At 37.4% G+C, this 14,630-nt stretch overlaps 1 protein-coding gene across 1 annotated transcript in view; it reads right to left on the reverse strand.

Annotated features, from left to right (window-relative positions):
• The window catches only part of LOC139721290 (integrin alpha-8-like), a 92,122-nt gene that overhangs the window by 37,075 nt on the left and 40,417 nt on the right, over nt 1-14,630 (reverse strand). Inside the window, exons 5-10 of the mRNA XM_071632611.1 lie at nt 13,964-14,028; nt 13,293-13,341; nt 12,421-12,507; nt 4,171-4,259; nt 1,580-1,686; nt 837-939 (exon numbers count right to left, since the gene is read on the reverse strand). Coding sequence (XP_071488712.1) covers nt 837-939; nt 1,580-1,686; nt 4,171-4,259; nt 12,421-12,507; nt 13,293-13,341; nt 13,964-14,028 — 500 coding nt within the window. The remainder of the gene's footprint in view (nt 1-836; nt 940-1,579; nt 1,687-4,170; nt 4,260-12,420; nt 12,508-13,292; nt 13,342-13,963; nt 14,029-14,630) is intronic.

Genomic DNA, 14,630 nt, shown 5'->3' on the forward strand with positions numbered 1-14,630 from the left:
GTTGAACTGGAGCCTGAAAGCACTGCTGGCTTTAATAACCATCTAAAATTTGGTATCACTTTCAAAATTCTTCAGATTCCACTGCACTTTCCACTTGATATCATTATAACTTGTTTCACTTTATTTTCCAAAACCTACAAGAGAAAATGGTGTGAAAGCCAGGTACCAGACAAACACAGCATTGAGGGGATTGTCTTTGAAGATGGAGATAAGTCGGGGATGCTGGGGATTGAAAATTCACAACAGAAAGAAAACACAACAGGTCGGTAAAAAAATAGCACACAGGGAAAGTACACTCTTCAGACTACTTGAAAAGTTTTTATAAGGCGTGATCAGACTGGCAAAAGATCAAGAAGTTTAAGATTGCAAAGTCTTCGCAATCTTTTGCCGTCCAGTCACACGGGCAGCCAAGCTTCTCGATCTTTGAATGGAGAAGTTTGGGTCACTAGTGCACGTGCGCAAGAAAAAAGAAAAGTTTTCTGATGGCTAGTCATTGTGATGTAACAAAGAACACCTGCGCATCACAATGGCCGCATACTGCATACATGGACTGGTCACGTGACAAACTTCACAAAGTTTCAGTTTCTAGCGTTCACACTGGCAAAAGACCAAAAAGTTTGGCAGAAGTGGGGAAATATCCCTCATTGGAGTGGGAAGTTTCACAAGAAGTACGCCAAAGTTTGCTGTCACACTGGCAAAACGTCCAGATTTTCAAGATCGCGATCTTAAACTTCTCGATCTTTTGCCAGTCTGATCACACCTATAGTAGAGCTCCTTTTTTTCATTTTGTCTGCTGGCAAACTTCTCGCATTGCCAACTCCACTGCTGGTGCTTACATCATTCTGCTGCAAGTAGACATACACCTGGCCCGCCTCCCACTTCTCGCTGGTCGACCGCTTGTCCGTGTGCATCGGCGCCCCCACCAGCAGGTCGTCCAAGCTGCAACAACACAAAGGAACAGAATCAATTGCATGAATAAGTTGCGGGGGAGCTGTATGTTTCGAGTTGACTTCATCGGGAATAAAATCAAAACAAAAATGGCACGGCAGGGCTACCAAAGATTGAAGAATTGCTACTGGTAACAAAAAAAAATGCATTTTTACACAGTCAAATGTCACATTTTGGTTCAAATATAGAAAAATTGCAATTAGTACACAAATTTCAGAAAAAAAAACCACACGTTTTAAAAATTCAATCAAATACTTCATTGTTTTGGATGAAGAATAATACATGCGAAAACTCATAAAATCAAGCATACATCCTGGATGTTCCGTTACTGTGAAAATTTTTGGCAAAAAATAATGCAAAAAAATAAATAAACTGAAATTTATGAAGGCTACAGGAGGTGAACCTTAACATGTTTTAATGAAACAATGGTATAACTCTAGCCACGCCCACATTTATGAAAATTAGATGAGGTGAGAATGCCTTTGCCATAGCAAGTCTCCCAAGGACTTGCTCACGAATCTGGACAAATTTTCTTTTTCCTGACCTGACTTAAAGTCAATGTCTCGCATGTTCATTCATCTACAGTTTAGTGGATAGAAAGAGGACTTAAATTGATAATCTCGCCCCTCACCCGTCTCCGTTGACATCTTCAGCCTCGACGCTGTTTCCAAAGTATGACACCAGCTGCCCTCCTCTGACACTGGTGATGAGGGCGAGACTTTGGTCGAATATTTCCACCTGATTGAGAGAAAGACCAAGGGAGACAGAGACAGAGGGAGAGAACAAAAATGGAAAAAGTCACCAAATATTTTGAGGGACATACAAGTGTTTGTGCAGGCAATGAAAGTATCATTATACATTATTATCATTATCATCATCGTCATCATCATCATCATCATCATCGTCATCATCATCACTATCACTATCATCATCATCATCATCATCGTTATCATTATGATTATCATTATTACTACCATTACTACTATTATTTTCATTATTATTCTCATGCATGGCCTCTTGGTTATACACCTGTGGTGTATTCACAGGAGCAACACGATAAGGTCGGTATGGATAAAGTTTGGGTTTTTGAACCACGAGGTCCAGGATTCAAATCTCGTTCGGGTGATTGGTCAAGATGTGGTGGCCTATGATGTCCCGCTTGACCTCAACGGGTACCATGGAAACTCTGGGGCAACAATAATTACTGACAGGGCCCCAAGGAAGAGCTAAATTGTTTACCAATTTCGTTTTCATCACCATTACAATTATCACTCATTTTTATCATTACTGTTGCCATTGCTACATGTATTTTCATTATTTATCTTCTCAGCAACAAAAGATCAATTGGTTTGGTCGCCTCCCTAATCAATAAATAATAATGCTATATGGTATACAATGTTACACAATGAAACATAAGTATTGTAAAAGTGAACTGGACAAACAGACATAAGCACATCCAAATATTGTACTGACAGTAACATCTATACATATTAAACAGACATGTTTTATTGTGTGACTACATGTACTTGTATTCCCACAATCATAGATGCATACATTCACACAAGAACAACCAGGATTGCAAATGATTTTGAAATACACAATTATGTAGCATTTACAGCATACTGACTTTAATATCCTTCATTTTTGTCTATTCAAGTAACCTATCCTTCACCTCCATTGCACACAACATTAACAACAACAATGTAATCTTCTGTCTACAATCAAAATTTCAAGAAAAATTCCTCAAGATACAGTCATATAAATAGGATTTTGGCCAGCATCCAGAGAATTTAAGTGCACCTTGGCACATACACAGATAAATATAGCCTGAAAATCCCCGAAGCATTTTGTCCACATCCTATTCTGTACTTGCAGCATCAGAAACATCATTATCTTTCTTGGGATTTCTTTCCTTTTTTTTACTGTCTCCTCCTATTGTCTTTTGTGGTCAAGGACGTTGACATCATTGTTATATAATCCTCGGGAACATTGTGGTCCAGACTGATCTCTACTGTTTACAATCAGAATTATTGGCCACTTCCTGAAATCAGATACATCACAAAAACAAGGGCATATCAATTTCTCTGGCAGTGAGATCATGGATGGGTGTCACTGCACGAGGGAGAGAGAGGAAATGACATAGGGAGCAGAACTAGGCATGTCTTCACCAGTCCGAAATTCAAACTAGTGGGCTATTTTGCGGTCTAGGAAGATAGCTCGATATCACAAACGTGCATCTTCATCAGCTCGAAACCAGCCCGTCTGAGAAATTAGCCCAAAGTTGACACATGCATACTTTACATCATTACTCGCTTTGCTCGCTCAGCCACAGAACTCTATGTGCAGCCAGACCGCAGTGCCCGTACCTGTGTGGGCTTGAGCGCAGTTCAATCAGGAGCAATCCATGGTATCGAGAAAGTTTTGGGCTAATTCACAAAATACAGTGTAGCACGCTCTTTCACTAACTACCGTACACCACGATTCTGGGGGATATTTTCCTGATCAAATATTTGTTTTCACATTGGGCTAATTTACTAATCACAAAATAGCGCGCTACTTCGAAACACTGGTCAGATGAAGACAGGCCTACTGTAAGATGCTCCCCTATCTGTGAACAGCACGACCAGTGCTGGCTACTACGTAGTAGCTGTAATGATAGTTATCTCGATTGCAATTAGGATTCAAATCATCGTTCGTTCACATGACAGAGGAAGGTCTTCACAGATTCTGCGGTTTTCAATTTCAGAGCAAGAACAGAGGTTTGGCTTCTTGCCAAGTTCCAATCGATCATTCTTCAGCCATCTTTCTGTAGAAGTGATTGGAAAGTCACCATAATCCCCCCCCCCCCTCCCAACATGAATAGAGTTAAGTTATGTTCGCGCGCTAGTTTCGTTGTTTAATTCAGGCGAAATGTGATTGAAAAACACCTCCAGACCATCACTGGAAACATAATTGTAATTAGGTTTCAAATCACCCTTTGCAATTCCAGTTTGCATTCACATTGCAAGTTTGCTTGATTTGAAACATGATTCTACATGTGGGCACCTAGTTCACTTTAATAATTACAATGGGCACTTAGTTCAATTTAATAATTACAATCGTGTTGCAAATTAATCTCAGTACGTGTGAATGCTCGGGCTGAAATCCGATGGCAATAAAATGCAGAGGAACTCGAAAATGGCACAGATGCAATGTCTACCATTCCAATCTCTCTACACTTACCAGTCCCATCAGGCTGTCCCCGCGTGGTGTTCCAACGACGTAATCGTCAACGCCGTCACCGTTGAAGTCACCGAGAGCAAGCGAGAAGCCTGAAATGGCATGAGAAAAAAAATTGAAATGAAAGAATCCTTTCGCCATTAATGATCTGTGAATGACACAGGTGCAGCAACCTACACAAGTAGTGCTGTGGGCTGCATCTTGATAAATTTGCAGCACATTTAATAGAAAAAGGGAATGTAAACTAGAACTATCGTGTAATCATTATAGCTAATCACTCTGACTTTTCTTCGGAATGATGAAACCCTTTAGACCTTCTCACCTGTTTGTAATGTGTTTATATTCTGCACATTATCAATAATGATATTGATTAGGTCAATACATAATTAATTTGCAAAGACTATATGAGCTTTGAAAGTGGTGTTTTTATTAAAGCTCCTCATAATACACCGTATTACACATTGTTTGACCACACTACAATCCATTACCAAGTGATACTGGTATGTAATGCATTTCACATTAGATTTGAAATGTTTTTGTTGTAAATTTTGAACTGTTGATGGATTAGAAAAAAAAAATGTGTTTTTAAAACCTCTCTAGTTTGTGAAATGCAAAGAGCTGACATATCACAGACTTTCATGATCCTAACTTGGCCTGCAGGCTATGGGCTGCATACCACAGTAATGCTTGTATAGGAGTGTCTGTGATGAAAACAGAGCAATGCTTGTTTTATACCGGCATCTACACCAGCCTTGAGTTGAGAGGAGTCTTCCTGGGCATGTTCACCAAGTCAGATTTGCCTCACTGAATATGCAGAGTGCTGGTGTACAAGGGAAAAAAAAATGCGTACAAGGGCCTTGAAGCAAGACTAGCATGACCACAGAAGAAGTGGATTTAGAAAAAAAGCTACAAGTGGGATTTCCTGGTGTCCATAATCGTCAGGAGAAACTACTTTAAAGCCACTTTTTCATCATTTGCAGATGAAAAACAAAACAAAAAACAAAACCAACCCAGCTTTAGTGCTGAAAAAAAAAGTTAGAAAATATGACTTAAGAATAGAAACAACCAAGGTAAAAATGTTAATCAGTATAATCATTGTTAACCCATTGAGGACGAGTCCCGAGTATACTCGGGCAGGTGTCTATGGGAAATGTGTGTTGTAACAAAATCAGTCCACCCTCAACGGGTTGAATATAGGCCTACAAACATGAACAATAGTTTATTAAAATTGTTTCTAAAAATAATCATGTCCAGTTATGGTTTATTGAGAAAATTAGTAATATATCCTTACATTTGCTGCTTCATAGCCACATTTTCCCCCGGTATATGGTAGGATGCTTTGTGATACAACTGAACCACAGTTGTATGAATCAAATGTGATAATTCGAACATTTCTTTAAATCACTGCTACCAATGGTCACAATGATTGTACAATTGAATAATAATGAATCAAATATTGATACAGCAGAATGACAAATGCTTCTTTAAAGCTTATGTCAGGGATAACAAGATATTGAAAGTAAAATATCTAATCAACAGCACTTGGCAACAGCAAGAACTCATTTCCTTTTCCTTTTTTTTTTTTGGAGAAAGTGAGGGAAACTTTTGAAGTGCCTACTTCTACGAGTGACATGGACTGAGTGTCACTACGATGAAACTCTTCTCAAGTGAAGCAGAAATACATGTAACTCTCTATTGGCATTATACAATTATAAACATTGATCTAAGTGTGATGTCACTTTCCCACACGGACATATTACACTTTTAACATGCAATGTACAACATAGACATTCAGCTCAGTTTGCGCTTGATCATCACTTTTTCTGGTTTTTTATTTCGCTCTCCACTTGTACCAATCTGCGGAAGTTAACCCGTTCTGTACGGGAACCTGGTGACCTGTGTGTTAAGTCTATGGGTTTTTCAGAATTCAGTATGGAACGGATTAAAACAACAAATTGTTGGAATAAAAGTGCTTTACAGAGTCTAAAATCAGAATATATATGCAAAGGAATGTTTAGCTGCACTGCCAGGATTTTACGCATCATATCTCTTGATTATATACAGCTTATTAACAGCAGATCAATCATAACAACATAACAGTGTATAGGAGGTACAGAATACAGTGTGCTTAGAAATGTGTAGCAAGATGCTTTGAAGTTGCACACCGCAACACCTTTGCAATAAGTACACTTGTAGTGACTACAAGTGTACATATTGCAAAAGTGTTGCGTTCAAGAAACAATGAACTGAACACACCATTACATTTAAAGACTTGGGACCTAGAAGACAATTTTGCACGTGACTGAATGGGTGATCAAGGACCAATGTACCAGAATGAGAAATCAAAATTCATATTATCTTTGCATATTAAAGTCAGAGCCGATATTGCATGAATCAAAGAAGTAGCAAATGTTCATGAACTCAGCAAGCGCTCGCACACAAGATGGGAAAGAATACATCAGTGTATTACTTCATGGCTACTAACAATGGTAGCTCATGAGAAATTGATACGTTGGTCTATTTGCGTTTCTTCCAATACGCTCTCATATTGCACCGTGAAAATGGAGCGGACAAGAATACACGTTTTTGATGCACTACTGAATCATCCTATATGGATAATAAAGTTATTCCTTTTCAGATGTGAAGTTAGTGATTTGGTTTGCAATATATGCAGACCATCTGCAATACAAGAGGCAACATTTTTGCCAGTCATCAATTTACCTGTGATCAGTTAACTTGCAAAAGATGTGAATATAAAAAACACAGCGAAATATACCATGCACACAGAACCAATAAAAGTTTGTCTTAGGGTAGTCTGCTGCGACTGCATACCTGATCATCTCATTATTATCAAGCTTTAGAGCCTTTCATGCATTTTGAAATATCTGGGTGTCAACTTTAACTATCTATATTCATCTGCCTATCATAGAACATGTGTGTATTTCTCCTTGAAGAACATTCTACAGTTCACAAACCAGAAGGTATTTATCAGGAGTCCAGAGAGACAATAGCGATTTCAACCGGTGACTCACTCCCTACGTGCAAATATTTGATCACAGTGACACTTATTTTCATTTAACCATAATCAAATAAATACAACACACAGATTTTTTCCCCCTAGATGACAAGCTTGATCAAACAGCCATAAGGTTAAACATCAGTTTTCCAGTAGAAACAATGCTTGCAGTGATGTTTGCATATTATACATTGTTCTCCTTTAGATAACAATGTAAAAATATATATATTTTGCTTTCTGTTTTGATAATAAGTAATTTCCTGAATTAAGGGCTGTCCTAGAGGATGCTATCTCAGAACCACAGGATGCCATCCGCTAATCTCTGCTACTGAAGAGGAAATTAATACCCAAAATCCTCCATGGAGGATTTGTATGAACACTGTATGACATGGCACAAATTTTCCCTCATATTAAAACCACCTACATGGTATTTTTGTTGCTGCTGTGGTAATAGATCTTCCCTCCCCTTCCCCCCCCCCCCACCCCCGACGTATAATGACAAAATTTGTATGTATCTCCTTACATTCGCACATCAGATCTACACGTACCTACAAATGAATACTAGTGACAAAGTATCATCTGATGCAAGATAGGCAATGTTGTTTCTTTTCAAGAAACCCATCTTATTTGAAATGTAAAATGAAAGTTTGTAGGGATAGAGAATAATATCTTAACTGATCAAAATAGTATTAAAATCTAAAGCCACCCATGCTACAATGCATGTAGCATTCAATAGTACAGTGGAGTTATGGCAGAGTGTTTTGTGCCCAATGATGTATTTTGCTAACGTCTCTGCCAAATTAGGCGAGAACATCAAGCCAAAATATGTCCTTGCCATTAATATTTCTCCCAATCAACATTTCCATCCAAACAATTGTTCAAGAAAACAAACGCAATCAAGCCAAATCGACAACATTTCACAAGAGAAAAACTGGGCCATTTCTCAATAAACTCAAAACCGTTTGGAAATCCTCGGCTCGTTGACCACAATATCCTTGTGGTTGGCATCACCACTATAAAAATGCATGACTGGCTGCACCCTGCAAATCAACATTTGGTTGGCAAAACAACTCTCTGACTGCTTAGGGAGAGTTTCGTCATTTGTTTGTTAATATTACAAAACCGGAAGAGCGATAATGGTTTTGTTTACCATTGGGAGCAGTGTTCGAGTTATCAAATTTGATGCATTATGTGTAGGCCAGTTGTATCACAAAACATCCCACCATACAAACATTTCACAATAAAACCTATGATAGTAAGAAGAGAACACAATTTTTTTTCGATAAACCATAACTGTAGATGGTTTATTCTAGAAACAATTCTATCATAACTACTGTTCACATTTTAACAATACTTAACACTGATTATGCTGGTTAACATACATACATTTTTGTTGTTTCTATTGCTAACTCATTTTAGAACTAATTTGAAGCACTGAAGCTGGGTTTCTTGTTTCATCTGCAAATGGTAAATAATGCCTTTAATGCTGTAAAAGTTTCAGAGCCTTTTTTGCCTCACCAACGACCACTTGAGTTTCATCAAGATGATGCTTATTGTTGTTGTTTTACAGCTTAGTTTATATATTCTTTCAAAGTTTTGAAAAAGATAATATTTCAAAGTGCTAACGAGTAAATAAGATGATTAGAAAACTAGCTGATTTGTCTCCACACTAAAATTACATCTGGAATCTCTTGCCAATACCCTCACAGAGAACTATCTATTGCAATGGAAAGTTAGAATGTCTTGATAGATCATGTATAAACAGGAAGGTGGGAAGTCTCTCCCCATCTCCCTGGTATAAACATGCTGAAGTGAGCAGCCATCAAGTGAAGTATAAAGTGAAAGCATAAACATAAATACACAGCATTCTACACACTGATCCTCTTTTTCCTGAAACTACAGAGGATATGAATATGAGTGTGAATAAATGTGTGTATGATAAGTATGAATTGTAGCGACCAACTTTACCCCACAATAATGAGAACCACAAAAGACATGGCACATCCAGATAGAAGTAAATGTATTAAAGAAACCACATGTGGATTGCATGGTAGCAGTAATATCAGGTAGATACGTCAGTGAAAGTTTGATATTCAAAAGAATTGATTCAAAATTTATGAATTTTCAAAGTTTCAGTGGCATCATTGCAGGATAAGGAGACTACATCACTTCATGATGTCATTATGGAGAAAACAACTTGCAACTTTTTTTTGCTCGTGTTTTAGTTTGTTTGTTTTTCCAAAACGGACTTCCTTGAATTAAGCTTCCCCAAAATGGTAATGAATCTTCTTTCAGCCGTGAAAAATAACAACTTAATTCTCATAGGCTTTTCTGGGTAAAGCTTGAACTGTCAGCCACAGGGATATTACCAGCGGATATCCATCTGAAATCAAAAACATTTTCACATAAAACATTAAATTTTAGATATAATAGCAGGATATCCTATCATTGTACCGTTTGTCCCTTGACAATTTCCAGAAATTTCAAAGAAACATTAACCTAGATAAATAAATGAGCCTTGTACCAGCCACTTTAACCTCATTTTGGTCGTCCAATACTTTGATAAAGATCATAATAATGCTTTCCCTTCCTATTTTCCCACCTAGTGAGTAAAAGACTAATTTTGTGGTTTGAATGCTACTAGAAATGAATGATTGTGGCTCAAAAGCTTAATGATGCAAGTCATGCAAAAAGAAATTGTTATGTATGTGTTAATTGTCAAGGTTTATTTTTTTTTCCTTACGATGACAAAATGGAAAGAAAAACTAAACTTCCACCGTATTCAGTAACCAACATTTGTGGTAAGTCATCATCAAGGACAGCAGATTTTAGGCCTATGCAGGGGAAATGACCACACAAATGTGTACGTGAAGTAATGCCACACCTACCACACGACTATGGAATAGGATTTTAAGCCATAATATGATAAATACATAATGCGTACGGTATCTGGCAAATTGATGAGAAAACCCCACAAAGTATGTATCATGTATGGCTCTACTTTTTAAAATACCCCCTGGTGACCTTCCACTATCATGCAATCCGATTGATTCCTACTCTGATGACAGGAGTGGCCGTGCTATTTCCTCTATCGCTGATAGTTAAACCAGACACGCGTATTGCGAAGTCATTGGGGATGGCACGCAAAGGGGTCAGTGCGCTGACTACTACAATGCTGTGTTATCCTTCCCCAACCCTGACCCCACCCTCATACTCTTCTAGACCCCACCCTCATACACTTCTAGACCCCATCCCTAGTCAACCAATTCGATGTTCCTCTGGCCCCACCCTACAGGATGGGCATTTCATTTAGTTGCGGCCAAAACGGAAAACGGAAATCGGATGAAAATAATCGGCGTGCTCCCAATGCCAAACTTCTCACCTCCTTGACAACTGAATTACTCTTAGCACTGAATCCAAGGTCGAGTCCCAAAAGCAGAGCTATGACAACTGTCATTCACTGAAAATTGCTAGGAACTGCTTCCCACTTCAATCAAGTACAACCATCATCTTTTTCCATTTAAATCTTTAAACTGAATGCCTGACATGGGGAAGTGGTAAAAACTTAATACTCTGGCACATGGTTCATCCAGTACATTTTGCTGTGAGGTTTATACAGAATCCTTTGTAAGGTAAAAAGAAAGGCATCACTGGCAACTTACCATTGAAAATCTTCTACCCTTACTGATATTTATCAACACAAGGTATTGCCTGCATTACCCTTTCTGTGCCAGGGACTTTGGACAGTGTGTACAATGCTATGGGGTTTTCTGTGTCAATCAGCACTCAAGCACACAAAGGGTGTAAAGGGATGTTATGGTTTTGGTTGAGTTGGGGCTTCAGATTTCCAACTTTTTTGTGAGAGATAATGAGTATTACTTCTCATGAAATATGAAAGAGTATAAGATTTTAAGAGGAGTCCAAAGCTTGTTTGTAATAGAGATTGGTTTTGAAATGGTTGGGATGTCTTAAGGCAAAGAGGTCCCAATAAAAGGTGGGTGCAACCTTCTATCAAATTAGTAAAACTTTGCTTTACTTAATTTTCTAATATCTCACCAATTTCAAAAAAAAAAAAAAATGTCATCAAATAAGCTGTGAATTCCTCTTAAAATTCTTAAGTCTTTAAGAAAAAAAGGTTTTCTCTATTTAGGGACAGAAATGGCCTGAAGTATCAACCAAGCCCCCCAAAAAATGCAAATGTCTGGCAGTAAACTATCCCTTTAAACATGCCATGTCTCCATGATGGGAAAAATCCTCCATGGTCCACTGGAATCTTGAGATTGTCCTAACGATGGAGTAGTTTAGATTCCATCAGGACTGACAGACCGTTCCTTCTCCATTTTTTTTTTCTACCACTATTCAGTCAAGCCCTTTTGAAGGCTATCTATGAGGGCAAGAAGGGATGTAGTGCCACAAAAATTGGACAGAATAATTGCCTCTTTTGATGATACCGTAACAGGCAAATTCCCTCTACCTCCCTCCTCCTCCCCTCAACTCCTCCCATGTCTAGCAAAATGGCGTAACATCCGAAGAGGCTGATCAAATACAGTCAAGCCGCAAGGCACACATAACTGGTTTTGCAGCCTCTCCAATTTGCAGCATAATTCAGCCGTAGCCTCTGCTATTAACTCTATGGCACCTGAGCCCATAATAATCATTGATGAAGCTCAAGGAAAAGTATCAAATGGCAAGTTAGGGATGCTATCATACAGACATTCAGCAATGCAATAATGATTCTGCATACCAGGAAACGGGTGTGAAATAGAAATGACTATTTAAAGAGGAATTGTGCTTGTTCTGTTTGTTTATATTCTATTTTTGAAAGGGAAGAGAAGGAACCAGCCTGGTTCAGCGCAGTTGGGAGTGTCATCCCCCTCCACCCTCCCTCCCCCTAACCCAGCAAATCTCAGACTGGTTCCTTCTTTTCCTCTCTGTCAGTTTATCATGCAGATATGAAAAGATGTGATCTTCAGAGGGTTACGCCAAATAAAAATAATAATAATAATAATAATAAAAAGTGGTATATGATCACGACACAAACTATTCTGGACTTGATGAAATCGTCATTACCTGAGCATCAAAACTATGCAAGAATTTATGAAACAGCTAAAGCGTACAAGTTGCAATGTTGAAAAATACAACACAGGGAAATGCCCAACTCTTTAAACAAAAAAGAAAAGAATAGATGATTAGGAGAAACAAAAACAAAAAAGAACAAAAATCTCCTACTGCCATACCTCTGTAACTGTTGTCAGTCCTTGCCGCGCCTTCACTTGTACTTGTAGCTGGCTGCTGGGAGGTGAGATCCTGAGAATAGATTTGCCCTGCATTGAAAGAGAAAATAATAATTAAAAAAAAAAAAAATGAAATTCAAAACTCTGAATGGCTCTCAGTTTCTGTGTAATGATTCAAGAGTTACATTTGATGCCATTGTCATTGTTGCTGTACTTGCTCATTACTTCGGAAGGCAGTGGTTTGTTTAACACCCTGTTATCACGTCAGTTGTTAACTTTCACCCAGCACACGCACACACATACACACACACACACACACACACACACACACACACACACACACACACACACACACACACACACCAACAACAACAACAACAACAAGAGCAAGCAAAAACATGGTCACAACACTTCCTTTATGATACTTTTATATATAATTTAGCTATGTTTAATAGAGAAAAGGTTTAGCTGCCACTGGGCATTTCATTGACTGTGTGCTGTGTGATTATTGGTATGGATTTTCTGCTTGCAATTATCATGATTGCTCAACAGGTTGTATTGGGGGGAGTTGGGCAGGTGATAGAAGTAGAAATGGTACACTTTATACTTATTTAAGAAATACTGCCTTGGAAAAACTCACAGTATTGTAATTGCATTGCAAGAGATGTAGTATTATTAAAGCATCTCAAAAATCATCAGATCATCAGCAAATAGTACAAAATAAAGTACAATTAATTGCGATCAGTTAATTTATAGACCAGCTTTTGCTTGAAAAGAATCTGCGAAATATGCCATTAGTGAGAACGTGCACTGATGCACGGGTGGAGTAAAATACAAAAAGACATGATACATTTACAAAAGTTATATTAATTTACCTTGCAGGTAAAAACTTCCTGGTGCCCCCATGACCAGTACACTGTTATCCTGGAGTAACAAAAATGTGAAACATATTAGAATCCAAATCAGAATTGCATGCTAAAATTTCGAAAAGGTATTGCTATAACATATAATACAATGCATAAACAGCAATGCGTGCATTCTCTTGTTCTTCTTCTTTACATTCAAATTACAATAAAGACTCAAAGCACATTGTAATACCATTAAGTTCTACTGAACACTTTCCTTTTTTTTTTCTTTAGGCAAGTTGCACCAAAGGTTTAGATTAGCTAATTCATATACACTGCATATTTCTGTAATAATGCGCTTAGAAATGTCAGTATTAAGCGCTAAATATAAGTGTTATTTATTATTATTATTATCGTTATTATTATTATTATCATTATTATTACTATTACTATTATCATTATTATCATTATTACTATTACTACTACTACTATTACTATTATCATAATTATCATCATTATTGTTATTATCATTATCATTATTATCATCATCATCATTATCATTATTTTATTATTGTTTCAACAATGAAATATTTATTTGTAAAAGAAAAGGTATGTAAATATGATACTGTGTACTGGTAAATGAGATATATTCAAGACAGAGAGACAAAAGAAAAATTACTACTGTCACAAGACGCACTCACCGGTACAATTTGCGCACTGAAGCCAGCCTCACAGTGGGTGATTTTGTCAAAGCCATAGAGGGCTCCTGTGGAAAAAAAAAATGAAGAAGAAAAAGGTCAAGTATGATGTAGAAAGAGTAACAACAGAGGAATGTATCATGTCTGCTTTGTGGCAAAATTACAGTGAAAGTGGAATATTCAGTTGGGAGTTGGGAGTCAAAAAGTGCATTGACCCAATGAGTCTTGATAAAGACCATATTTCTGCACTTTGGTTGTGTATCTTTTAAATTCATAATTCTGTCATTCAGTGTGAGTGTTTGAAAAAGTAGATTGACTAACTCTCACAAACTTGAGACCTTTGTTGTTCATACAAATATTGCTGTTTCAGTCACAGCATCTTGACTGCTAAATTTATAACAGCAAAAGACAAAAAAAATGAATATATTAGTCGGCAGCAATTATTACAATGATGTTGATTATTGATCAATAATTCATTATTATTATTATTATTGTTATTATCATCATCACTATCATTATTATCACTATTATCATTGAAATAATAATAAAGCAAGGACAATGTGAATGAAAGTAATTGTGATAGTTATCATAATAACAACATCATTATCATCATCACTCTCAACTTTAAAGCTTACAAAATATCATACTCAGTTTATCCAGTCAGCTAAAC

This window comes from Diadema antillarum, unplaced genomic scaffold (assembly GCF_040938485.1).
Source record: "Diadema antillarum isolate AM-2024a unplaced genomic scaffold, OU_Dant_1.0 scf00000141, whole genome shotgun sequence".
Lineage (NCBI taxonomy): Eukaryota > Metazoa > Echinodermata > Echinoidea > Diadematoida > Diadematidae > Diadema > Diadema antillarum.